The sequence below is a fragment of the Notothenia coriiceps genome, unplaced genomic scaffold (genome assembly GCF_000735185.1).
Source record: "Notothenia coriiceps isolate Sejong01 unplaced genomic scaffold, NC01 NC01_scaffold00023527, whole genome shotgun sequence".
Lineage (NCBI taxonomy): Eukaryota > Metazoa > Chordata > Actinopteri > Perciformes > Nototheniidae > Notothenia > Notothenia coriiceps.
The window spans coordinates 440,596-468,164 of NW_011356228.1; the positions used below are offsets into that span (position 1 = coordinate 440,596).

General features: G+C 42.0%; 2 protein-coding genes across 10 annotated transcripts in view; both read left to right on the forward strand.

Annotated features, from left to right (window-relative positions):
* nfx1 (nuclear transcription factor, X-box binding 1) lies at positions 1-10,551 on the forward strand. 2 transcript variants are annotated; one of them, XM_010781715.1, is made up of 23 exons: positions 1-241; positions 920-1,846; positions 2,595-2,756; positions 3,059-3,136; positions 3,305-3,410; positions 3,556-3,627; positions 3,759-3,898; positions 4,002-4,101; positions 4,182-4,399; positions 4,880-4,977; positions 5,085-5,115; positions 5,199-5,281; positions 5,756-5,864; positions 6,047-6,166; positions 6,238-6,317; positions 6,845-7,075; positions 7,524-7,597; positions 7,679-7,780; positions 8,072-8,209; positions 8,313-8,379; positions 9,751-9,896; positions 10,005-10,109; positions 10,320-10,551. In XM_010781715.1, exons 1-23 carry the CDS (start codon positions 223-225, stop codon positions 10,393-10,395), a joined length of 3,282 nt encoding a protein of 1,093 aa, XP_010780017.1. In that variant the 5' UTR covers positions 1-222; the 3' UTR covers positions 10,396-10,551. The 2 variants fall into 2 exon arrangements, with proteins under 2 accessions (XP_010780017.1, XP_010780018.1); XM_010781716.1 differs by lacking the exon at positions 10,320-10,551 and having other exon boundaries at positions 10,005-10,113.
* A 1,488-nt stretch (positions 10,552-12,039) lies between these two features.
* LOC104954583 (SWI/SNF-related matrix-associated actin-dependent regulator of chromatin subfamily D member 3) overlaps positions 12,040-27,569 on the forward strand; it is a 30,675-nt gene continuing 15,145 nt past the window's right edge. For 3 of the 8 annotated variants that reach the window (XM_010781719.1, XM_010781722.1, XM_010781725.1), the window contains exon 1: positions 20,795-21,128. In XM_010781719.1, the coding sequence (XP_010780021.1) occupies positions 21,051-21,128 (78 nt within the window). In that variant the 5' untranslated portion in view covers positions 20,795-21,050. Of the gene's footprint in view, positions 12,267-20,792; positions 21,129-27,569 lie in introns of those variants that run through there. The other 5 variants (XM_010781717.1, XM_010781718.1, XM_010781720.1 and 2 more) reach the window with 3 other exon arrangements.

Below are 27,569 nucleotides of genomic sequence, written 5' to 3' on the forward strand. Positions count from 1 at the left end.
TAGCTTATGTTAGCTTTAAGCTAGTGTTGATAAAGTGAGTGGAAGGTTGGAGTAGATTGTAACTGCTGTTTTAGGGAGTTTGACTACATTTGAACAGTCAGAACAAAGGCGAGAGAGTGGTTATTGTCGCGGAGTACCTAGATAGGCTTGTCATATCTCTGAAAAACAGTCTGTGGTGTTAAACTTGTGGCGTGGGAGAAACAGCAACCAGAGTTCAACTGAATGGCCGAGGGCTCCTCAGGTAACTCACTTTCTGTCTTAATAATTCATCCATACAGTCAAAAAACAAGTTCTTACTGCAACAATCTAACAGAATGTCTCGGTAATGCTGGGTTGGCTACTTTAATGTACTTGATAACGGTTGTGTAGTAATTTAGCTAGTGTGATGTAAAGCTAACGAGAGCTAACGTGAACTTTCAGCTAACATAAGCGAGCTGATTTTTCATTTATGATGCGCATTGGATTTTCCAACGGTTGCTAATGTTAGCCTTTCTTATTGGTGTCATCAGGATGATGTAACCGTGAACTTTGAAACGCAACATTACACCTGATCTGAAATACAGTACCAGGAGTTAATAGACATGTGACTATCCTGTCTTGCAGTTGGTGTATTTGTGATTTAGTTACTAATCGGTATTAGCACAACGGCTGACTACATAATTTGCATATGAATAGTAGTAGAATAGTACATCAGCCAAGAAAGGTTAATGAACCCATACCATTATTAAAATATCACATTTGCTTTTATAGTTTTTTGTAAATCATACCAAATATTGTTAATTGTGGTGCTCTCGTATCTTTGGCTCTGCTATAGACTTACAGTTAATGACCTGTGATCAGTTTTTATTCCTTTAATTAAAAAAAATGACTATTTTGATTGCAATTATTATACCCATAGCTGTCACTTTTCTGTTTGCAGAACCACCTGACCTCAATCCAAATGGGGCATCAAATCCAAAACCGTATCAGCAAAAATCCAGAAGAGGCCGGCCCAGATACTGCAATGACAGGAACCTGAATAGTTATGATCCTTCTCAACAATATGGACACTTTGATCAGGGTGTCAAAACCCCATTTAGCCATGATGATTCAAATTATGCGTTGCATCAGCAGCCTCCCTACCACGGAGATGATGGAGCCAGAAGTCGAGGCAGAGGTAGAGGGAGGAGAGATGGGAATAGAAGTCTAAATGAAAATTCTGGTGGCTCCAGTTGGCAAAGACCTGGAGGTGATCATGCCCAGAATAATGGTAACCACAGAGGTGCCGGCGGGCTTCAATCCGGGCCTAATCCCATGGATGGACCTGACCGATCCAGCTGGCGAAGAGAAGATGCGGGCAGGAATTTAGAGCAATCTGCTGAAGACCCAGATGCCCGGGCTAAAAAACCAAGGAAGTTCATCCAGGAGCCAAAAAGAGGACAACAGAATGAAAAGGGCACCCGCTTAAAGGAGAACAACACAGCCATGCAAGGTCAGAGGTCCTACGACCGCAAAGGAGAAAACCTTCCTTCAGACATCAGGGAAAGAAATCAGAGGAGCAGGACAGGTCCGGACTCTCAATACGATGATCATCAGAGGAAACCCACTGAGGCAAGGAGACAAGGACCAATCAAACCACCCAAACCACCATCTCAAGAGGAAACGGGCTCAGAGAGGAGGGCCATTGTCCAAGATGACCCCCGATATGGCAGATCGTCTCAGGATCCGGCTGCCTGTAAAGCTGGCCGAGGCGCAGGGCGACCCGCGCCTCTCCAGGCCAGAGGGGGGAGGAGAACAAATCCTCAGAACCACAGGCCGGGCCAGAGGAGCTGGGACAAGGTGCCAGAGAGCAAGGAGACACAGACAGGTAAATCAATGTGAACTCTGATATGGAAACCAAGGAGTCGGTGATATTGAAATAAAACTAAATCAATCAGATACTAAGGTGATTGTATCAAACTAATTTCTTTAGTGATCTTTGCATAAAGACACTTTTTCTAATAAACCACCTTTGACATAGCATTACATTTGTACCATTAGGCAGCTTCAAAGTTACACAGTCAATTATCTAACACTGTTTGCCAATTCTAAATGCTTTGTACATCATTACCCTGTATTTTATCATAATAATATTTTATATATATTCTTTTGGTTTGAACTAGGGGTTTTGAAATATATCAGTAATGATGCTAACAATGATATTTACAAAAAATATATTTATATATATAGAGAGATATCATTTAAATAATACACATATGATTATATCTTATAAATAATACATTTCTGTTTCACTGGATTTGCTAGTTTTGTATGTTCTGTACAGTTGCTGCCTGACTCTTACTCTTACATCCCCGTATGTAAAGGTAGTTCATTTGCCAGAAAAGGCATAAGAAATATTTGTTTCTATAGACATGTATATATAATGTTAATGGTTATTATTTGGTCCCTAAAACGTATGGTAAAATCTTGATATAGTGACAGTGCGAGTTTGAACAGCGCTCCTCAGCACATCACATTTCTCTGATTGAACTTCCCTCTGGTCTTTCAGGTTTAAAAAGCGAATAATCTAAAGCCCCCTTGCCTCCTCCTGACCCTGTGATCCCTCCCCCCCGCAGGCTGTCTGATTGAGCAGCTGTCTGAGGAGAAGTACGAGTGTATGGTCTGCTGTGACATCATCCGCTGCATGTCGCCGGTGTGGAGCTGCCAGAGCTGCTTCCACGTCTTCCACTTGAACTGCATCAAGAAGTGGGCTCGATCCCCGGCCTCGCAGGCAGACGGTACAACCTCACACAGCAGCTGGATGTTTACTATCAGCAGCACTGACACGCCCTCCTCTCAGTAGGGTTATCTCTGTGAGGCTACAAAACAACAGACCCCAGCATAATCCACTGTAATGTATTATACTGCTGTGGACAATAACTAGGCTCTGTGGCCCCATTCACAAAACAACACGGCTCTCGGGCTTTGACATTCCTGCTGCATCAACTGTTTTAGTTTGCGTTGCAGTTTGAGGCCTGTGTGAATATGTTTCACATACTGTATATGTATTTATACTAAAATAAAATAATCTGCTTTTCAGAATCAAATGAAGGCTGGCGTTGTCCGGCCTGCCAGAATGTTGCCCCGAAACAACCGACCTCCTACACCTGCTTCTGTGGTGAGTAGCTGTTTAATTCATGCAAATACCTATTATAAAGTGTAATATATGAGGTTTCAGGTTATATCATTTCATGTATAAGTTGGTGCTTTTACAGTATTTTTCTCACCTGTTTTTAGTTCCGTGTTGAGCGTGTCTCACTCTTTGTGTTCCACATTTCTTTGGCAGGTAAAGTGACAAACCCTGAGTGGCAGCGCAGTGAGATTCCACACAGCTGTGGTGACATGTGTGGGAAGAAAAGGAGCGGAGCGGACTGCAACCACCCCTGTAACATGTGAGCCTGAAAATGACAGGAAATCAGTGTTTTTTTAGGGTGTTTTCAGGGAGACATTGTGAAAAACCTACGTGTCTATAAATGTCATTGATCAAATATTCTCTAGAAGAGTGTGTTTACCTATATTTTCTCTGTCTCCCTTCAGCTTATGTCATCCTGGACCGTGTCCTCAATGTCCTGCCTCTATAACTAAATCCTGTACCTGTGGGAAGACTAGGTACTCATTCTAATCATGTTTGCTTCTCCCTGTATCTTCGGACATTTCATATCCCATGTGTTACCAAGGAGATTTCTTCCTGTTAGCTGTGGATTTGACCCTATAATATTGACACAATTATATATTTTCAGCCGACCGATGCGCTGTGGACAGGGTGCAGTCCTGCAATGTGACAAGGTGTGCGGAGCCTTTCTTAACTGTGCTAAACACATCTGTAGCCAGGTGTGCCACAGTGGGACGTGCCCACCCTGCCAGCTGCAGGTCCAGCAGGGTGAGTGTTCTGTCTGATCAATCCAATGATCTGAATATTATCCTGCAAATGTCTTTTCATGGTCTTTAATGTTACTTTATTCTTCTTTCTACTTTTCTTTTAGTTTGCTACTGTGGCGTTACCCCTCGTGAAGTCCTGTGTGGCACAGATAAAGATGGGTTCAATGGTTCGGGACATTATTCCTGTCAAAAACAATGTGGAAAGTAAGTCTCACGCCTCAGTGCTAATCATATCCAACCACAGTTTTTGTTCTACTGCCTGACGCTCTCTTCCCTCCATGCAGGATGCTAAACTGTGAAGCTCACCGCTGCCAGCAGGATTGTCACCGCGGTTCGTGCCAGCCGTGCCCGCTCTCCCCCAGCCTGGTGAAGTCGTGCCCCTGCGGACAGACCCCTCTGACCAAACTCCTGGAGCTGGGATACTCCGAGAGACGCAGCTGCTCTGATGCCATCCCCTCCTGTGGAAAGACCTGCAACAAACCCCTGGCCTGTGGCTCCAGCGGTAAGGATAAGGGACAAAGTGTTACTCAAATAGAGGAAGTGCAATGTGAAGACTCTCCCACTGGACTCTAAATCATTTCTCCTCAATTAGTGCGACATGTTAAGAAGGGAAGTGAAGATATCCTCACACAAGATCTGAAACTGACCCGATATAGGATATGAAAACATATGAGCTGTCAGAAAGCTTTTTAATGTCTTGTTGCAATATTTGAGTTTAGTTTTCTCTTAATAAAAACAATGTTAAAGGTAAAGTTTGAAGCAATTTACATGTAACAATCCAGACGGTCATGTAGCTAGAAAGCAAAGTTGTATATCTTTTCAACAGTTCATTTCAGGCAGAGGCGTTCTACTAGCTAACTGTAACTTAAGCTAAGGATAGCCAGCTAAAAGTGAATTAGCTACCCTACATGGATCTGGCGTTGTGAGCTGATGGCTAGCTTAACCTGAGCTGAAGTAATTTGAAAACATTGTTATATTCCAGACACCATCCACCTGTGTGATAAGTTGTGCCATGAGGGTAGCTGCGGGCCGTGCTCCCTGACGTCCACTATCAGATGCAAATGTCGCGCCAAGACCAAGGTAGGCGGAAACTCCAGAATACATTTATTTTCAGCTTTTCTGCCACCTGTCGTTCCTAATATGTGATCTGTTACGATATCAGTGTTAAAATATATTTTGTTTTTCAGGAGGTCCCTTGTGCAACGATCCAAAAGGAAGGTAAGATTTCAAACAAATGCGGGTGAAATGAAAACAAATGTGAGATTGAAACCCTCTTACATTGTCTGGTGTTTCACTTCCAGAGGAGCTCGTCTTCACCTGTGAGAAGCGCTGCAACAAGAAACGCTCCTGCGGCCGACACAAGTGCGGCGAGCTGTGTTGTGTGGTGAGTACTGTGTGTAGTGTTGTGTAGTTTCAACTTTCCAAACACTACTGTAGGCAATTTAAACATGGTGAAAGTGGCCATTTTAGAGATGAGACATTTCTGGCAGCATTATTCTTACACAGTTGGATAATATCAACATATTTATACCACTAAAAAAACAGTATTGGGCTTCAATTTTAAATAAGCACAATGTGCAACCAGAAGAATGCATACTTCACTATAACCAAAGCACTTTTACATTACATTACGCGCTATTACTTTCCCAAAATCATCATTTTTATGTAAATGTTTAATGCAACCTCCACCCAAAGAGGCTACGAGTCACACAAATGAGATTGCATCACACATGTTCTAAAAGTGTTGAAAGTTCTTATGTGTTGAATTGAAGGTCTTACTATCAAAATCTCAGTTGAATTGAAATGATTGGGACAGCACTAGATGATATGAGGTGGTGGATTCTGTGTGTCTGTCCAGAATGTGGAGCACAAGTGCCTCCTGATCTGCGGCTACAAGCTCAACTGTGGCCTCCACCGCTGCCAGGAGCCCTGTCACCGTGGAAACTGTGAGCCCTGCTGGCAGTCCAGTAAGTCCTGCAGGCGTTCTCAGGACTCAAACTGTGTTTTATGAGTCATAGCTATTCCGCCTTTCCAAAAAAAAAATTCAGGTTGATGCATCATCTTCGTGGTAATGTGTCTGGCATGATAGTGTCATGATGTTCCCAAACGGCTCGTATCCTCTGTGGCGTCCTGATTCCTTCCTCTGTAGGTTTTGATGAGCTGGCGTGTCACTGTGGAATCACTGTCTTGTACCCGCCCATCCCCTGCGGCACAAAGCCACCAGAGTGCAAAAACATGTGTACCAGAAGACACGAGTGCGACCACCCTGGTGAGATAAGACAAAACAAATACACAATAGTCATAAATAAATCACAATACTTACATTCATTTCCCTTTTAGTGTTTCACAACTGCCACAGTGAAGAGAAGTGTCCACCATGCACATACCTCACGAAGAAATGGTGCATGGGAAAGCACGAGGTAACTTCTTCTTATAAATTGCATAAATATTCCTATTTTCTTTTTGTCTCTGATTTAGGCAAGGCAAGTTTATTTATATACACAAGGCAATTCAAAGTGCTTTACAAAAATGAAAGACATCAAGAGCATTAAGAAACATGTTATAGAATGGCATTTGAAAACACTCATTTTAAAAGCAAAGATATAAAATGGCATTTAAAAACAAGATCATAAAACATGAATAACAAAGGTACATGAATAAAAGTTACAGCAGAGTGAGATACACACATCTGAAATGTTTAGGTCTGACTCAATCATTGCTAACCTTTTAGCAGAAATAGTTTTCTATGACTTCACTTTTTTTCTACTTTCTTTTTGAACTTATCATTTAGTTATTTCAAATGTTTCATGCTAAACGCACCCCCCTTTGGAAAGTTCTAATCTGCAACCCAATAGTCCGAAAACTCAACGGATCCTGGCCATATTTGTGTAGCATATGTCTTTTGACTTTCTGTTTGATTTAATGTCTCCTATTTCCTTACCCGCAGCAACGCAGCAACATCGCGTGTCACCTGCAGGACATCTCATGCGGCCTGACGTGCGACAAGATGCTCCCGTGTGAGATGCACCGCTGCCGACGGATCTGCCACCGGGCCGAGTGTCTGGCAGAAGGCAGCTGCCGGCAGCCCTGCGCTCTGCCGCGGGCTGACTGCGGCCACCCCTGCTCCGCTCCCTGTCATCAGGACAGCAGCTGCCCCCGCTCCACCTGCACCACCAAGGTACCACACACTGCCACCGACAACAGCTGGAGCACAAATATGGCTTACAAGTGATGAGCAGATGGTCAGGGATTGGATGCACAGGACTAATTTTCCCTAATTTGAATTACTTTATACCCAGGTTAAATGTATTTTAAGTCTATACATTCAGTTTATTCAGGGGTTAAATCATCTAATTATTCCGGTTTTGTTCAGTCCAGCTGTGTACTATTTCTGTTCTTCTAATGGTGGACACCTGCCATGGAAGAAATCTGCCCTAATAGTGTGTAATTGTCATGGAAACCTGGAAGAAATAATAACAGTTGCACTCCAACCTCAGAAGTTCAACAAAAGATTACTGCGGGAATTCCTCACACAGCATCAAACAACATATTAACCTGCTTACAAAAGCCTTTTTCCACCAGACTAAAGATGTTTTAACGGGGTCTAATACTTGTTCCTTCCACAGGTCGCTCTACAGTGTGATTGCGGTCGACGAAAGGAGATGGTGGCCTGCACAGAGGCAGCCAATTCATATCAGAGGTCGGTTAAACAGGCTCTTTGGTCAGCTGTTAGTATTGTGAATATGAAGTGTGTTTGAAACGTCCACAAATCCCTCTGCAGGTATGCAGCCATCGCCATGGCCAGTAAGCTGTCGGACTTGCAGCTCGGAGACTCCATGGACATCGGGCCCTTCCTCACTAAGAAGGAGCTCAAACAGACCAGGTAGAGAGACCTAGAGATGTGAGGCGTGGCATGATAAATACTTTGTAATCAATAATGAAACATTATTTAAATGTACTCCTGCATAGAAATGGATTTGCTGTTCGCTTTGACGGATTACTTTTTTCTTTATGCATTAATATTTAAATCAATCCAATGTAATGGGTTACAGCAGCCACTAAGAACTATCTTGTTTCATAAGAACTATTTTAGTACAGCGATTAGTACACTTCAAGATTTGATGTCAAATCTGCACTTGTGTTTATTTGTAAATGATCTGCCTTGTTTTCTCAGGCTTGAGTGTGATCAGGAGTGTGCCACTCTGGAGAGGAACAGACGTTTGGCCGAGGCGTTTCAGATAGACTCATCTTCTGACCCTTTCAACGCCCGCTCTACTTCTGTTTACAGCGACAGCCTCAAAGACGATGCCAGGTCTGTCCTTTGTGTTTCACCACGGCCGTTCATTAAAGGTTTGTCGGTTCAGTTTGTTCCCACGGCCAGAAATAAAGATGTTCTTTTCCTTTCTCGCTTTCAGAAAAGACCTGAGATTCGTCACGGACGTAGAAGAGGAGATCAAGAATCTTGTCGAGCTTGCTAATAAGGTAAGACGGCACAAAGAGCGCCTTTGTGCCAGTATGGTGATGACCGTTAGGGTGACTTCTTAAGCTCCCTCTGGTGGCTTTGTAGAGCCCACTGCTCTTAGGCAGCAAAAACTGAGGAGAAACTAATAACCTTAACTTCTGTCATGAACATTTGTGCTGCATCATTTTCTTCAATAAGCTACTCAGAAATGCAATCCCAATCGGCGTTCAGATGCAACAAACTGTCACAACACTCCATAGATGACATAACTGCGTTGTTAAATTCAAACCAAAGTTAATGTATTTTCTGATGCGGGTTCTCAATATTTATACCATATCAAAAGCTGCCTTTGCAAAAAACTACACTTGTTTAATTAAACCACCCCAAATAATTATAGTAAATATACTAGTATTTATTTTATGCACTACTGCCTGACCCAGTTGTATATACAGCTGTCCCATTCCCCTTTTTAAGATAGAAACAGCTGTGTAGCTTTTATATTTCTGGCCGGAAGGGGAAGCCTCTTTATTATCCATTCCTAAGCCAGACTAAATTAGTAGTCACCTCACGGGGCAGTTGGAAAAATAGTCTCCATGTTCTTTTTTTGTTCCGCTTTGAGGCTAATAGGAGGGAGGCTGTCAAGGTCACTGTTGCTTTGGTTTTCTTTGCCAAAAAAAAGATCTCTTTTTGGAACAGTGAATCATGGGGTCAAAGATGTTCTGCCTCAGTCTGCTTATGAAAAGGTTTCCTCATATTTATCACATCCTAATGTGGCTGCATATTGTGCTGCGTTTAATGACTTCATTTTCTGCTCTTGGCCTTGTTTTGAGAGCATTTGAGAGGGTTTTTCTTCATGGTATTCTCAGAAATAAACCTGTAATACAAACTCTTAATGTGTATTAAAAGGGTCAAACTTGTTACAGAACACACATGCACTACACAGCTAAAATGATGTGGACATCCGCACATTCACAACCATATGTGACCGAGAAAAGCATGTATCTATGGACTTCAAAGGAGCATGTTGAAAGAGAAAACGGTGTTCCCCAGACTGTTTGCTACAAAGTTGGAATCACATAATATTCTTAAATGTCTTGTAGCATTAACATTTCCCATAACTGGAACTAAGGGACGACTCTTGAAAAGCCAAGACCTTTGTAGAGGTTAGAATGGTAAAATGATTTTTCACAAGGAAAGAGTCATAATTAGTCTGAAAAAATGTTGTGTTGCAGAAATGTTGCTTTTTCATCCTCTGAATCTTCTCACTCTTTATTTGAGAATTGATTTTTGATCTTAATGTCTCTAGAAATGTCAGGGGAGGGCAGCAGGAAGCATATCAGTGAGGCATTTTCAGCATACATTCCTAATAGACACATTACTGCTGTTTGCAGGGAAAACAGACAAAGAGAAGCCACTGTTTCCCGCCCATGAACCGAGAACACCGGAAGATCATCCACGAGCTGGCCGAGGTCTACACTGTGGAGAGCGTGAGCTACGACAGCGAGCCCAAACGCAACGTCGTCATCACAGCCCACAAGTAGGACATTACTCAAACAGTAACTTACATGTAGGCTGGGCACTTCCCCTTCACATAAAAAGGTTGGTTGTTAATTTAAAAAATATGTATTTTTGCTCATTTCTTCAGAGGGAAGTGTGCCTGTCCAAACTCAACCCTGACATCACTGATAGAGCGAGAGACCACTGGGAGGGCCCCTCCTCCCATCGCTCACATCAAGCAGCACAGCAGCAAGTAAGTCTTCTTCTGTGGTTCAAAAGACTGTAACATAAACCAAATTCCTGTAATGTGCTAAGTGTCCTCAAACAGATTGAGATTGAACTTTATTCCCATACTATTTAGAATAAAGATGAATTATGCTGATGGTTTTTCCTCTCTGTTTTTATTAGTTTTCAGATTTTACTGTCTGCTTATGACTCATTTTCCTCTCCTTTCTCCACCCAGGGCTGTCAGTGGAGGCACATGGTCAAAGATGGTTAAAGAAGAGCCTGTGATAGATTATTTTGATGTCCAGGACTAAATGAGACCCATGAAAAGGAGAAGAAAACCTCAGGATCTACTTGTCAACATTAGACTACATCTGCCAAAAAAATCTGAATAACCTTATGTCATTTTTGTTCATCAACAAGAATCCTTGTGGGTTCAAAATCAAATAAAGTCTTGTTTGGGAACACCCTCACTTGGTTGGATTTAGATATTTAAGTTAATGGCGCCTTGAACAAATCATTTTCAAAAGGCTCTTGTGTTGCTTTGTCTCCTTCTTATGCAACCACTCCCTCAGTGAACCTAATTTAATAAAAAGTGAATTCCTTCTTCTTACACAATTGCTGATATGCAATTACTTCATTGGCTTCAATATTCAACCATGTCTCATGATAAAGGTAAGATCTTAACCATGGATGCTTTTGCACATTCAACTCAAGATTCTCTAACAGTATTCCAGAGACATTTTCAGTCGAGGAGTATCTTTTGTTCTTTCTGCTGGTGTTGCGCCAAGGCTTCAGTAGTAAACCTGATTGAGTTTGTGTGTGGGAAGGAGTGGGCTGCACTGCGGAAAGAAAGCTTTGTTGGATACACGTCTTTGACCCAGTTGTTTGTGCTGCACTTTCCAAAAACTCTTCCTTTGTAGAACCTCAAGGAGTTTATAGGTTAGGTCATAATCAGAGCTGGTGCACCTGAGAAGGAGCTGTATCTTGCTCAAGGACACGTAAACTGGGAAGGATATATATATAGTATGTCAACTGACAGTTTAGAATCTTGTCTCACTGATAGAATTCAGATTCTGACTCCGCTTCGAGTCACACATGCTGACATGACACACCTATCGATTGTGCTTCACAAACTTGCCGATTCCAGTATCCAGTATTCCTTTTTAATAAACCGTTAGCAACAGTCCGTTACACAGACGTCTTGGTCTCTGCCCTCCTCAAAATGTTTTTTTTTTGTGCTGGTTTCAAGAACCTTAAAGGTATTCGATTGGGTCCATGCTTACCATGTTTGTCATTTGTGCATTTTAGAATAGAAATTGACATATGAACTGGATCCATTTCACCTACAAGTGACATGCTTGAATTTCTGATAAAACCTCTTGCTATACAGCCTAATTGGTCTAATTTGCTTTATTTCATTGTGTTAAATTGCCTTAGAATACAGATGAAAACTTAAAAAACAACATATATCTAGCTGCACACCAAACTATATATAGTAATGTTATTTTAGTTAGTAATCGTTAAATGAACTTGGGTACAGAACCTTTGCAGCCATATTTTTAGCATTACTAAATACATTTTATAGTTTACAGTAACTTAAATAATATAAATGGTGCTTTATGAGAAAGTGCTACAATTAATTTCGTTAGGGAGCTGGATGTTGTTGAATAAACATTTCTTTTTTTAATACCATGATCAATGAGGCCTAATATCAGCTAAGAAATAGCATTTTTTTTTATCTTGCAGTGCACACATATTAATAAGTTATAGTCATCATTTCACAATCCCTTTGTTTAAGCTAACATCGGACAGTATACCCCCCAAAAAACCCTGCTCCTGAGGATAATTTGATGACACTCCCTGCCGCTGGTAATTCTTCATTATATCGACTCTCCAGCAGAGACCGCGCCTGCGCTCCTGCTCCCTTCCGAACAAGGCTTCACCAATTCTGGCTCTGGCTCCATCCCCGGCTCGGAGTCCCACAGGCCAGTGCTAATAAGTCGCCTAGCTGCCCAGTAATGGGGAAGTGATAGGGAGACGCTGCTGTCTTAAAGCCGTGAGGAAGTTGAGGAGTGACGGGAAGCTCCGCGCCACGCAGAACCGGACACCTCCACAGAGACACATCCTCCAGTTCCTGTTGTTGAGAAAGCCTAAAAAAAAGCGCATAGTGATGGAGAGAAAGGTATGGATGCTCATGCTACCATTTGTTTTATTCCACATCACACTGTCGCCACGCTGCTCTGTATCCGCATCCACCATTATAACTATTCTTTCTATATTTTATTCATACTGTAGGCGCGTTGCCAGCCGGATTAGTGCGCACCGGAGTTTTTTTTCTCGTCTGGCTGTAATTAAATCTGAATGTAAAAAATATGTTCCACCTCATGGTGTATTAGGCTTATTCCGGTGTACAGCTGCATGGTGCATAATGTATTAAAGAATATTGAGAACGGTGTGGGATGTGGTTTGGAATATTTAAGGGGACTGTGTAGGCTACTGTAGCCTGTCTGCATCATCACACGGCACACTGTATAGTTGCAGCACCTCACCCCTCCACCTCCCACCCCTCCCCGTTTTCCAGCCGACGCAGACACCAGCGCGGCTTGTTAAGTTAACCTTGTCTAGTGTGGGAAACACACACTTGAGGAGTAATAAAGAGGATGCACGGTGAAGCGACTGTGAGGACCATTCTTTTGCCTCTTTACGCAGGCTTTTATTTCATCCGCCGTCTTTCCCTCCCCTTCTCTGATTCAGAGCTCCCACACACAATGCTATGATGGTGCTTCATGTTAGTGCCCCCACAGCTAAGTCTGCATGTGTGTTTTGGATCTTGCAGGAAAAGTTTGAGTTTCACTGTTAATCTGTTGGCAGGCACAGCGGGAGGAGAGGAATTTGGGGTGTACAGTTAACGCCAGAACTACTTTTGCTGATCCCAAGGAAAATGTAGTTTTTATACTCCAGCTGCAGCCTGCAACATATTCACTCCTGTTGGAACTAAACCTGCTTTTTGGCTGTTAATTGAGCCTTAAATTACTCAAAGAGAAAGCACTAAACTCTTTATTAAAGTATATGTCGACATTTTGTATTGTATTTTTTGCAGAGTTGGGTGAGAAGATGGATACCACTCATGTCCATTAAATATGTAGCTAGTTTGCCAAAGTTAGCATAAAGACTGGAAACAGGGAATAGCTAGCTAGCCTGCTTGAATGAAATGTAACTAACACGTTATTTAAAAAAAAAAAGTGTATAGCTCATTTGTTATTTGAACAAACGATATGTGGTTATAAGATAATATGTTGGTCAATGCACACATGCTAACAACCTATTCTTTAAAAGTATGCTAACTTGCTGCTAGCTTCATATTTCTGCACAAAGACATGAAAGTTATATCAATATTTTCAGCTAAATCTTTTAAATAAATATTGCATATGTTGGCAATAAAAACAAAGTAGTTACTGTAAAAAGTCAGCCCTACCAAGTCCCTTTCACACATGAAGTATGTCGCCAAAAATGTTTGGGAAATTAGAGATTCCTATGAATATCAGGAAATATTTCTGAACATTGCATGGTTAGACTAGGTGATGTGTAAAAGGGGCTACACATATTTACCCACATTTAACCAAAACGTTTGGCTTTCATACTTAGAGTTTAGTACAGACCAAACAAACAAGATTTTGTTTTAATTTGTGATATTTACAGATGCTGGTAAACTGTGTTTACATATAGTGTAGCAATAGCTGTAACCCCCTTTTTGCCCTCCCATGCTAAGCTAATCTAACTAGTTGCCGGCTGTTGCAGTTTATTTACTATACAGAAAGGAGAGTTGTAATACTCTTCTAATCTAACTCTGGGCAAGAAAGGAAAATGCTCAATTGTACTGCTTTGCATTAAGACAACTATGTGCATTTTGCTTATACCATTATATCATGCCACCTCACAGTTTTCAGTCAGAAAAACTCAAAGCTGTGGCTAGAGGTATTCATCCTAGTATAATGTTCTGTAAATGTGGTTTCACTGAATTCCTTGCACATTTTACAGCCTTTCTCAGGTTTCTGCCTCCCTCTCTCTCTCTCTCTCTCTCTCTCTCTCTCTCTCTCCCTTGGTTTCCTGCTCTGGTTTCAGGTACCGAACTGTTGAGTTATGAAGGTCTTGGTGACTCAGCTGCTTGCTGATTTCAAAGTGCACCATCACATGCACTTTATATTGATGCTCTTAATGAAAAAAAAACAGACGTTGCTATTTGGGGTAGTTACTCAACATAGAATATGTCAAAGTGCAGAACACTCTGACTTCAAACACATTGCTGTCTGTGTGTTGCTTTGCCACATATTTAATCACTCAGAAGTCAATCCATTCAAAGGGTATAAATGAAATTGAATTGCGATGGTGGTGATTTCTCTAGCATTATAGCTTGAACCTTTTAAGCTGCTCTGCACTTGTTTTTTGACTGTTTTAAACTGTACCAAGATTCCTTTTCAACATAATGTTTGTCATAGAAGTAGCTTATCCTTGTTGTTGATATAGGCAGAAAAGCTAGGGCTAAAGTAGCTAAATATCCCTCCCTGGCCCAGCTGCTGGCACAGATATTCCCTTCACTTTAAATAAAAGGAGAACAGCGCCATTAGTATGCAAGGTGCCTTAACAGCTTCTGAGGACTGATAGAGGATCACAGGATCAGCTCCTTTTACAGTCGGCTGAATGCTTGACCTGGCTCTTGAAGAAAACCCCCCCTTCCCCTCGTACACACACACATTTATACACCCCAGTCACTCTGTCTTGTTTGAAATTTAGTTTGTGCGAATCATCAAGGTCAATCAATGTTTCCCCGAGTGATACAGCTCCAGAGTTTCTCATAAGTTTGTCGAACTTATTTTTTTCTCACAGTTTCTGCACCAGCAGTGAGATTGATAAGAAGTTATTCACATTTGGCGTTGGTTTCCGAAATACCAGGTCATCCAATTAAATGTTCCCTGGCTTTGTGTTTAGTGTTATTTACAGGAATAAATGGACAATAGAGCACTTCCTTTTTTTGGCTGGTGAGGAATGTACTAGCTCAATGGCTTTTTGTTACCCCGGAAACAAAATCAGCTTACAGGAAAACTACTCTTCTGAGGAAATATTCAATCTGAAATGCTTAGCAATTACATTAATCTTAGTCTGCATTACATCTTTCATTAAAAATGGAGTAATGCTTTGCTCTTTTTATTTAATTGATATGATATTCCTTTAAACATATTTTATTTTCAACATATTTTTTAGCTCTTGAAAACTGTGGTGGGCTTGTTCCACTATAATATACAAAATCGAGAACAGAGCTTTAATTATTTACATGTATTAAATATTAATTAGTTGCAGTGAGAGTGAGAGTATTGCTCCTTACCATTACAATATCTGAAATACTGAAGTATAGCAAGGCATCATAATGCATACTGTGCTGTTTATAGAGGTCTATAGGTTTATAGAGGCCCTGGCATATTTTACACAGGCATAGTAAATTTATAGCTGCAATACTGAAGACACATTTTATACAATTTCCACCCTATAAACACTGCTTTTACACAGCCCTCTGAACCCCCACTTTGTTATTTCCAAGGAGATGATGGCTTTTAATGGTTTTTATATTGAGCGTTTTGTAACCTAATTAACATGGCGCCTTCCCTGCCTACCAGCAGATTATAGCAGCAGTTTTTAATCACTGTTATCTTACCTAAAGCACTATCTGTAGGTTTTTCTTTCAGCTGCATATTAATCCCATTCATATTTTAGAGCTAGCTTTCCTAATGAGATTGTGCTCCGGATTCAGAGACAAACTGTCTGGGTCCTGATGGTGCTACAGTTCACTGAGCTCCTGGTTGACCCATTTAGAAGTGAGCGCTCAATACTGCACCGCACAGAGCCAGATTAAATACAACCCAATAAAAATATGCCGGTTGTTTTCACTGCCAGCACTTTTCAGCATAAAATATCATTAATTCCTTCGCAGATCAAGTGTAGTTATGGTAGCACCTAATTTTTCAGGCTACCTCTCTGCCTCCTGACTCTCATCCGTTGGATTTGGAGTCAGCTGTGCACACACCAACGCTGCCCTGGATCTGTCGGCTTTCTCTCCCATCCTGCATGGGCAGAGCTGTGCTGAAAGATCAGGGCTTAGCTTGGATGCAGCGTAGAAAAGAAGAGGGAGTTAGTAGTGGAGGAATAATTCTGCCAGTGTTATTTTTCATCCCTCTGAATTTTACATGTCAGGTTTATTCATTAAAAGTGACAGTTTTTCTCTGTATATGTTTCAAAGTTGACCCTGATGATTTCAGCGCTGACTAACACAGCGAACTGAAAGGCCTTTCTGTCTCATAAACTGGGATTTCTTTTGAGTTTTAGAGTTTAAGCTCCAGAATATTTCCCTGCTCGGTTCCCCAGCTGCTGCTCCAGTTTTGAAGCCACAACAGTCGTTGCCCTGCCACCTGATTGGCTGTTAGATTTGAACGCAAGGCAGATTAAAGCGTTGTCATGGCTACAGAAAACAGGAAATACCCCAAAGCAGGTAAAGCCCTAGGCCTTGTTCGGGGTGTGCTTGCGGGGAAACTAGGCTCATTACTATTGCTCCTTCTTTTCCATTTGCTCCCACAATGCCTCCTTTTTTTAGGGAAGGAGCTGAACCATAACCTCTGTCTGGATACAGATGCTTTGTCCCAAAAAAAACGCCAAAATTCCACCTTGATCCTGAACTCGCTTCTTAGTTTAGGTGCTTGGTAAAAAAGCCTTTTCCCCCCACCTATTCACTTTAATCACAACATATCAGCAGATGTCCTATTATTTTCATCCACCACGGGATACTTCTTTCTCTGCGTAGGTTCCTCTTCATTACACATGCCTAGCTGCAAGAAATTGGCGCTGAAATGTACTTGTCCCCTCCCTAATCCCCCTCAGTGAAAGTGCAGGTCTGCGTGCTTTTGTACAGTCCCTTTGATGGTGTCTGAGGGCCATTGAGTAGCTTTTCGAGAGCTCTGGCCTTTAAGCAGCTTGAGCTGGGTTTTGTGTGCGGCTCTTAAACTGAAGAAAGAGAAAAAGAGAGGGGCCCAGCAGTGGGAGGGGATCAGAGTTTACTCCATGCCCTCGGTACAGTCCACATTCCCCCTAGTGCACCCCATCTGTCTGTGACAATAATGTTGACGAGGGCAGGTTTCTGGTTTCTGGAATGTAAACGTTAATACTGGGAACTGTGCGTTATACATCAGGACCGTTATTCAATTTTATTCTTTGTATAATCTCCCTTTCTCCATTTCCTTCCTCTCCCGGGCTAATTGTGAAGCGATTGGAGGGAAAACAGGCCACAACTGTCAATGTATGGATTTCTCAGCCTTCCTCTTTCTCTTTCTGCTCAGCCTATTGTTGAGGCAAATGATCTTCCTCTGAACAGAGCACAGAAAGGGAATACATTCACCTTCACCAGGCTTTTCTTAACAATAATGAACTCCACTAAATGTTATGTTAGAATAGATCGAGGAAAATCTGACTACAAGGATAACTTCATTTATTCTCAAATAATTTATTTGTGTATCCTCTTAAGGATCTTTGATTGAATGCAGCAACTGTGATACGAAACACCTGCAACCTTTCACGCTCCATTAATGACTCTTAACCCCTTTTTTATTTATTTTTAAAAGTGTCTTATTGTATGAGAGATGCTGTCTTGCATATACACCAAATGTAAGGACAAAGTAACAACATTTTGGGTTATTTTAGTTGAAAGATTTCAGTTTTTGTCCTTGCTTTTGTCACATGATTAAAGTAGGTGAGGCTCAGTTGGAATAAGCTGATGTTATACCTTTAGAAACATGTGGATCTAAATCAGTTTAAACTTGTCAGACCGTTACATCTAATCAAACCACATTAATGTACCGGTAGTCCTTATTGAGCATGTTACTTGAGATTGTGAGCGTTATCCTATTAAAAGATAATACCAATAAATTGCTTATTTAGTTATATATTAAATAATTTTCAGAGCCTTTAAAATAAGGCAGGGTCTAGCTGTGAGCCCAGCATCACATTTGTTTAAGTACATTCAAGTTAATTTGTGAATATGGACAAAAGAAGTCACGAACAGACATTGGCTTTCTGGAGGACTGGCATAGGCAGTTACCGATATTTTTAGACATTGTATACAGCAAAACAGCTTAAAAAATGTAAACCACAATGGAAATAAATGCTAGTTGCAGCCAGTTCTGCTCTAGACAGTTTGCATATTGTAATATCTGAAGCATGACTCTTAGTATGAGCTGTTTGTCTCCCTCCTGCGGACAAATAAGGAACTGAGGGATTACAAAATAAAACAGAAAAATATGCTTAGAGAATAACATTTTAGCTGTAATTAGACTTCCGGTCCCTGGAGTGTTTTTAGTTTTCCATACTTTATAAAATCTCATCCATTTGTTTTAACCTTGGCCTTGAACATGGATCCTTCCCTCCATTCAAACTATCAGCTCTTCCCTGCCTGGCGCTTTGCTCCCCCTGTTGGTCATTAATAATACTGCTGCTGCTCCCTTACCCCCCCTGTTAGCCCCCTCTACCCCCCTGTCTGCTACACCCTGGGACATTACCATTTGGTGAGACTGACTGGCTTTGGTAAGGGAGACGGTGGGGGTCCGGCAGGGGGTACTCCTGCGCTCCGGGCTCCCTTTTGCATCGCCTGAGCTGCTGGAGCCCTTTGTTATCGTTGAATCCTTGAGCCGTTGACGTTGAACAGGAGATTGGCACAATCTTAAAATCTGCATAGATACGGGTTGAGTTTATGACCTTGCAGGAAATTGAGATACATTTATGTGCCTGTGTGACTTGTATATTTAAAGCTGTGTCATATGTTATGTGTCACGAGGTTTATTTATTAATGCACAGTGTGAATGAGGAGTGATATTTTTGCAGTATTTGACTAAGTATGTATGAGGCTACAAAGACACATTTTGCAGAGGAGGTTTGATTCCCTTATTTCCTCTAAAGCCTTTCAGGGTGGATTATTGTAATCAGCAGTACACTCATCTAAACACCAGGTGTCACCAACAAGCAAACTAATGCTGTCAGCAACTCATGGGAGGGCCAGCTCTTTCCATCAATAACTTCCAATAATCAGGAAGTTTGAAGGATATACATTTGTATCTTGCTTCTCTTCCTGCTTTTCCTTTGGATTACGTTTCTGTTAGCGATGGCGCCTTTACGGCTAATGGATAATATGGATAATGGATAATATGGATGCATAAAAACAGCTTGGGCCTCTAAGGGATGGTGCATCCTCAAGAAGGTCATGACCTCTGGCCTAAAAGGTCCCAGAACCACCAACCAGCTGTCCACACAATAACAGTGTTCCTCTTCGCGTTGATAAGAACGGGGTTAAAAGACAATTTCCTGGAGTATATAATAACGACCCGTTTTTTAATGAACAACCCTTGAATAAAATGGTTGTGTCACAGCTTCCCATCATCTTGAGGGTAATTTCCTTTCCACTTTGACACCTGACTTTGACACGTTTCTGCCGTTTTCACACCGGCAGAGCAAAGAGGAAGAGGAAACAATAACAGTGACTATTTGCCACATGTGTCACAAGCCCAGCACCCTTTGTATCTGCCCCACTCCACCTCCTTTGTCATTCAAATAACCCTCATGAATATTTCACTCCCCTTATCTGACGTCTGGAAGAAGGGAGGGAGAGAAAGGAAGAGGGGCTCGTGCAGAAGGAGACATGAAAGAGTAATAATCCTAAACATGGCGTGGATTCAGTCAGAGTAATGACCTGTGTGGTGACGAAGCTTGGGCTTAATAGTAATTGGAGAAAGACTCATTAGCAACAAATCCAGACAAACAGTATTTCAATACGTGTTTTATTCATCACTTCTCAACAGTAGGAGATGTTTTTTTTTATTGTTCAGCTTCCAGTTGCGTGCTTATGAAAAGAACTCTTTAAAAAATCAGCCGGCAAGGAGTCCCAGCAGAACCTAATTACACGTGTTGAGTGACCCAGTCCCCTTGCTGAGCACACCGGCCGGTTTGTTTGCTGTTACACTGCAGCCCCTGGGCCGAGTAGTGGGTGAAAGGTAAAAGCTAATGAGGTGAGCAGAGGAAACACTCCTAACCTATAAATGCGCTCTGACAAAAGCCAGCACAGAAACACAGGAAGTGAAGGTGCTCTTGACGTGGCCTTCTGCGCTTGTGAAGTGACTTTAGCACACGAGAGTAGCTCTACACTCAAAGACAAATGTAATGTCTCTACCTTGAGCTGCTTCGCTTTTAATTGAGCAAGAACCCTCCTGCTCATCATGACTCCATCATGTGTGGCAGATCATGTACTTTTACATGCGTTAATGATATGCAGCGTGGCCCCTTTAAGAGCCCACCGTCCTTTTTTTTAAAACGAGCCCAGGACTCGGAGGTCTGTGTGTGCTGTGCTGACCGTGGCCTCTGTGTTGGTCACCCTGGGGGTGTGTGTTGGGGGGGGGGAGCTACAGCAGAGAAACTGATTCTAACCTCCCCAGCCCCCGTTTAGACCAAACGGCAGCCTCTCCGCGCAGCATGCCCTTATCTACCAATGGAATGCAACAGCTGTGCGGGGGAGCGGCAGGGTGGGCTGGCTGAAACCCCCCTGCCAGACCCCCGCACAGCCCTCTCCCCCCCGACCACCCCCCCTTCCACCTCAAAGCGACGTGCCGGGCTCCTGAAAGGCAGCTCAACTAAAAAGTGAGATAGACACAGTGAGAGACTCGGCAGGGCTGCTGCTCATTCAAAATAGAGTCAGAGGGAGGGAACAGAGAGAGAGAGAGGGAGAGAGAAGGAGAGTCAGGGACAGGCAGTGCTGTAAAGGAGAGCACAAAGAGAAGGAAAGTGGAGCAGGGGAGGGGAACAGGAGGCTTGGTGGTGAAGGGAGAGGGAAAGACAAAAGAAGGAGAGGGGAGACATCGCAGGGTGAACGGAGGGGACTGAGCAAATGGCTACGGAGGACACGGCGGGGGGAGCCAGGAAAGCCACCAAGAGCAAACTGTTTGAGTTCCTGGTCCATGGAGTGGTGAGTGGCGCTGTCCATCATTCACTTGAAGAGAGCTGGCATGTGTGTCTGTGTGTATGTGTGCATGGGTCGGCGCAGCAGCAGCAGCAGCAGCGGTCTGTGTGTGAGAGATAGCTGGGTAAAGCTGGCCATGTGAAGGTTATTTCCAGCCCCCACCCCCCTGGATCCCAGCCTGTTAGGAGATAGCTTGAGAGAATAAGAAGTGGAGCAGCATGGATGGATGGAGCTGAGAAGGATGGGAAGCTGAGGAATTCTCACACACAGAGAAAAATTGAAGGAATAGAAGCTTAGCAGCAGCAGAAAGCAGCCAGCTCCCCCTTTGGCTAACACAGGAGCACACTGCTTCCCTGAGAGTCACAGACAAGGGGAGGGGGTGGGGGGGGGGGATGACGAGTCTACTCACAACAACAGTCAAGAGTAGCCTTCCAGGCAGCGTGGTGTTGGGTTGGTGGAAGGATTTGAACCTGTAAGGTCACAAGACAAACGGACGTAGTAGCGTAGACGGAGAGACGAGGCATGCGGCCAAACCTGGAAATCATGCAGAACAATCAGCCCATTCATGTGAAGCCAGCGTGAAATGTCAAGTCAAGTGTTGCTCATGCTCAGAGGTTAGGCAACTGTTACCACACTTTAATAACACATCATGGATGACAGTAGCAGTGTGTTTTGGTAATGAGCTGGATGAATGGGAGGATTGAGGGTGATGGGAAGTCAGTGACACTTGAAAGTTCTAGCAGATGTGGCTTTGACATTGACTCAAGCGGGTAAATAAACTGGGGATTTATGGCAATAACCAATCTTTTTTCCATTCATTACATTTTATTTGCTTAATCATTCACTCAATTTGTTTTAGAATTAACACCCACTGCGACTTCTTAAAGCTCAAGGTGACATTTTCAAATGTTTTGTCCAGCTTGAAATCCAAAATCAAATTATGTTTATTTTGACATCTGGGGAATAGTTTGATTAATCTAACCCTGACCTAGGAAAATATAATTTCTTCATAAATCTCCATTTCCTGAGGAACGTTATAATTTCTCCTCATTTTGGTTCAAATTAATTTCACCTTTTGTGCAGATCCTGAATCCTGGACTCATTTCCTCTCCTCTTGTACATGGAGAACGTCAGAAAGGCTTTATAGTATTTATTTGCTAATTGAACACTACATTTTCCTTCATTTTCGTTTAATACTTGTATATTTTGGGGCATTGTATGCTCTCTGTAGTAGCGAACTGAAAGTAAAGAGATAACAGGCAATAGGGGAATGGAGAGATGGGGAACAACCAGACTGGAATCAGGGATCTAAATAGATGTTGCTGAGGTGCAGACAATAATAGTGTGATGCTTGACTCACACAGTTTAGAGACCAAAAGTCCAGAAGAAGTATCAGTCGATTGCGCGGCAGTATTTATTTTATATTATATTCCACCCCAAAAAATCAACTGGTATCACCAAATCATCTTATGACCCTCCCAGAGGTCTATCGTTGTTTTTCTAGTTATTTGAGTCATTATTTCCAAAAGAAATGTAAAATACTCTGCCGTTGTGGCTTTTCAAGAGTGAATATATGGCTGTTTTGGCTGTTGTTGGATCAGGTTAACAAGCAACCTGTGTAAAGTGAATATCTCACTATTTCCTTATACTTTATAGACCTAACAATTCTTCTAGAAAGTATTCAGACACGACCTCCCTCATCATAAATGTTGTCTCATTGTTTGGATGTGGTGTTCACTTTCCGATGACCTGAATTTGCACAGTTCCTGAAACTTGGCATCACTTCTTAATCCTCAAGTACACCGAGAAGGTCAGAAAGACTTAATTTGTTAAACCCTTTTTTTATGTCTTAAAATCACAGAACAAGCATTTGCTCGGCTCAGGTCTGATTTCCTGCGTTTTAATCAGCGCTGATGTTGGGCGCACTGACACCAGGTAGATTTATACAGTTGAACAAGATGAGGTATTGTCTGTTTGACAGGATCGGTCATTACGGGGGCTTTGGGCTGCGCAGACACAGACTTAGGGAAACAATGGAGCAGGTGATTGATGATCCAGATGAGTGTGTCCTCTCCACAGACCAATTAACCTTGATGAGGTTCTGGCTGCTCCAAGCCAAATATTTCCCTCCACTGCCTCTCCCCTCCACGTTTAAAGATGGAAAAAAAGTCCTGTTATAATAGTTGTGGCAGGTTCCTTTTTTCTGTGTATACTGCAGAATGTAGAAATATTTATACTATGGGACAGGGGGATGAATCGTCGCAGTTTGTGAGCTTGTGGGCGATCTATGACGTTTTCTTTCCCCCTTTCATGAAGTTTTTATACACGTGCATCCACATGTAGCAATATATCTAAATACACACACACACACATTGTTGTGGTTACTGAAGGTCGTAGTGTTCCTGCCTCCCAGCAGCAGTGTGTGTTGTGGGGGAGTGTGTTTGGCCGAGTTCTGCTTCTAGGTCTGATGGGTGGGCTGAGGTCGGTCTCTTCCTCTTTCTCTCTCATTATCTGCCTCACCTCCCCCCCTGCTGTGTTACGTGTGTGTGTGCGTGTGTGCGTGTGTGCGTGTGTGCGTGTGTGCGTGTGTGCGNTAATAATAATAATAATAATAATAATAATAATATTCCAGTTATAAACGACATGAATCAAAGATGTGTTGCTGTATTTTAGTGGTAAAAAAATGCATTCATCATCATAATTATTCTATATATATATAATTTACACAGTGCCTGTAAACCGGAGGAGAACGCTGGCATTTCTCCTCCTACTTGAAAGACTACGGAGGGATATGTTCTGCAAAATTAGTTTGTGTGTGTGTATATACAGTATATATATATATATGCTATATACAGCGGTGCACATAAGTGGTACGCAGGTACGCATGCGCGGCAACAATCTGAAATGCGTACCGTCAGTTGTATCACAAAACGCATTTGCGTACCGACATACTTGTGAAGCTTTTCCAGAAGGCGGTTAGATCACCGGACGACAGAGTCGGTTTCCGTGTGCACAGACAGGGCTGCTGATAACGTCGGTCTGTACAGCAGCACTGCGCTAAAACAGCTGATCACAACGTTCACACGCTCTGTGGTCACGAAGCCCTGCACTCCACTACCCCATCNGTGCGTGTGTGTGTGTGTGTGTGTGTGTGTGTGTGTGTGGAGAGGTCAGCGAGGGCCTTGCCGCATTCTGCGTGGGAAACCCCGATAAGCCGAAACATAATATGACACACTGTTGCGTTGTCATCTGTAAATATTGAGTGTGTTACTGTGAGACCTTTGAACACAAAATGCCCCTTTAAACTCTGGATCAATAGAACCGGATTCGACGATTAAGGATTTTTTCCAATGTTCAAAGTTTGGAGATTTGCCCGTGAGGAAAGTTTTATTTTCCTAAAATGTTACCTTTTTTTGCCTTCAAATCAATACAAAGAAGGGGAAAGATATGTTTCTGTGGCCCTTTGAAAAGTAAAATTTAAAAATGTTCAACATCCACTCGCCTTTTTCCAAACACAATGTCCCAGTTATTCTGGTTAATCCATAGACCTTGCCATGATCATTGAAATGATTTTTACCAAAGAAATACCTTTCATAAAAACTGTCCAGAATTTGTTCTTTGGATCAAAACTAACAGGGACACGTTTCTCTATTTTAAAGAGAGGTCACTGTTGAATCTGAGTAATCTCACTTCCATTTACCTCTATTGTAATTGGGATGAGGCGGATATTCCAAAAAATATCATGTTCAAATTTCACCACACATTCCTCTGAAAGTCACAAAACACTTATATTGAAGCAGCACTCGCATGGTTATAAAAAATGTTGTCCGAATTGATAAGGATGTAAGCTAAACTGACCTTTTTATTTAAACAGAACTGGGATTTCGATCCTTAACAAGATAAACGAGTTGCATTGTTAATGATATCACTTTTGAACAACATATAATTGGATTTGTTTCAGTTTTCTGACACTTAATTGATGATAAATTCAAATAATTATTTAATCTGTAAATATGAGTCACGTCCCGCTCAAGGACCCTCCGCTTCAGTTTTTAATAGATTTTATTCCAATCAAAGCTTTTAAAAGGGACCGTGCGTGTTGCAAGCAACCCACAGACTCGCATGTTTGGGTTAAGTTTGGCCTCTTCAAATCCCTCCAGAGATGCCAACACACTTCTCAGATATCCCTCCACATGGCCGCTTCGATTGCTGGCTGGCTGGCAGAGCTCCGGGCCCAGATTTGGAGTCAGTTCAACAGGTCAGATTATAGAGTACAACCCATTGTGAGTGTCTGGGGGGGGATTCATACTACACATGATCCAGCTATGGATTTCTGTATCTCCCGTTCTCCAGACAGCAGCTGTAACAGAAGTCTGGAAGTGTAGCCTGTTATTGCCCAGCTTAGGTAGGAAGAGAAATAGTCTGTTAAAGCTCCACAAAGTGACAACATTCAGGCAGGAGGCCCTGGCCATATGTTGTCTTATCCTCTCCCCATTCTGAGACCCTTCTCAGTTGCTTTGACCCCCCCAACCTCCCCTCCCCCCAGCCAGAGTGACAGCGCCGCCTGCTCGGGCTTCTTATCGCAGGATCTCTGCCTGGTTACCATTTCAAAAGGCACATAATACGCCAGCCTCTCGAATGGTTTGATTAAATCTCTGAGAATACATGCATTCACGTTTGGTCCCAATTTGATATCTAGTTTCATGCTGTTTATTACCTTCTTCTTTGTTTGATTTAACATGTTTGCGGAGAGTCTAAAGATCAAATCTGACGTGTTTGTACTTCCAGTAATCAAAATGTACAGGTGACTAATAGTGTGAAATGTGGGGAAATGTAATCTCCTTTAGCTGTCTCTTTTTCTCTGAGCATTTACCCATTTGTTACAGAATATAACAGCAGTCGGTTTCTGTGCCAATTTGAAAGAGGACATATTTTCTTGCAAGGCGATGGTTAAACGTCAAGGTTTCTTAACTTATGGCTCTGTTAACAGCAAGATTGAAATGTTTTTCTGAATAATAAAGAGGTAGAAAAAGAATAGACTGTTACGTGGTGTAACTGGCAAGTTGTCGGTCCTTTGTGGAATATTTATAGTTTTATATTAACTAAGGAACCATCAATCACTGTCATATCTTTGGATTCATCTGTGCTCAAAATGCATTTCAGTGGTGGAGTATCATTACTTAAGCTGTGGAATTACATCCAGTTTTGAGGTACTTGTACTAAAGTTCCTCCATTTTATTAAACCAAATATTTGTACTACTCCATACTTCATAGGAAAATACCTGTTACTTCGATTATTTTATCTGAAAGTTATACTTAATTTATATTTATGATTTCATTTAAACCCTGCAATGGTCTTATAAAAGATGTTACATTGTTAAAGTTGAAACCATATAACAGGGCTGGATTATCCTACCTCAGGGCAAAATAAAAACACTGGCCCCCTAATCAGACCCCCCCACGCCCCACCCACCCTTAGTCCTTCCCCTGGGTTCCCTTCAGTTAACAACATTAGAGTAAATGTCCATATTCTGCTTATTTGAGTGGTGGTCACACTCAATAGTTGCATGACATTACCTCTGTGTGCGTTATGGCAAAATGTTACATTTCCACAAGCTTTTAAATACAAATCTCCATTTCTTTTGGCCATCCATAGTATCAACTGAACTATATTATTAAGTCATACATAAGCTTCAGTTGGAACGTCTTTAGCTTCAGTAATGTGACATATCTGAAGGATGAGGAGGAAAAATAAATTTCAAGTAGATTTTGGAATATTTTCACATATATCACAATATCTGAATATCTCTTCCACCTCTGACACATTTAAAATAATATATGTTATTTAATTAGAAGACATACAGTTCTTCACACTCAGTGTGGGGGTCTGTGCTCTCCTTCAAAGGAGTCAAAGGATTTCTTTATATCGCACGATCCCCAATTTGGTTTCAGACAATGAACTGAGGCGGGAGGCAGCTGTTGCCATGGGAGTGACAAGCACAGGTGAGAGTTCCCCAGTTGTTCCCAGGCGTCAACACCAGGCGTGTGTGAAACTGTGGGCTCTGACACTGTTGGCATTGTTCAGGAATTAGGAGACGTGTGTGCGTGACATATTTTTCTAAAAGTAGTCAACAGAAAACAACAATGATTTTCTCAGTGTTTTTGAACGTTGACATTGATTCTACTGACACGTTTAGGGTTAAAAAGTTGTCTGAAGTTTTGGTTACATATTTTTCTGTCGGCCTCTAATTTTCGCCTTTATAACACAAACAAATCCCATAATAGATTGCACGTCTTTTGAAGCTTTACTACACTTTCTTTCATGTCTGCTGCGCCAGATGGAAAAGATTCAAACTCGAGTAAAATGATTTCACCAGATTGCCTAGTTTCTGTTCATGTTTACTTGTTGGTTGTTAGATTACTGAAATGTTACCAAATGTTACACAA

Bases quoted from the DNA above. Each gene is read 5' to 3' on its own strand.
- nfx1 (XM_010781715.1), top strand. The intron at 3,137-3,304 runs GTGAGTAGCTGT...TTTCTTTGGCAG, and splicing joins CTCCTACACCTGCTTCTGTG to GTAAAGTGACAAACCCTGAG. The intron at 10,110-10,319 runs GTAAGTCTTCTT...TTCTCCACCCAG, and splicing joins ATCAAGCAGCACAGCAGCAA to GGCTGTCAGTGGAGGCACAT.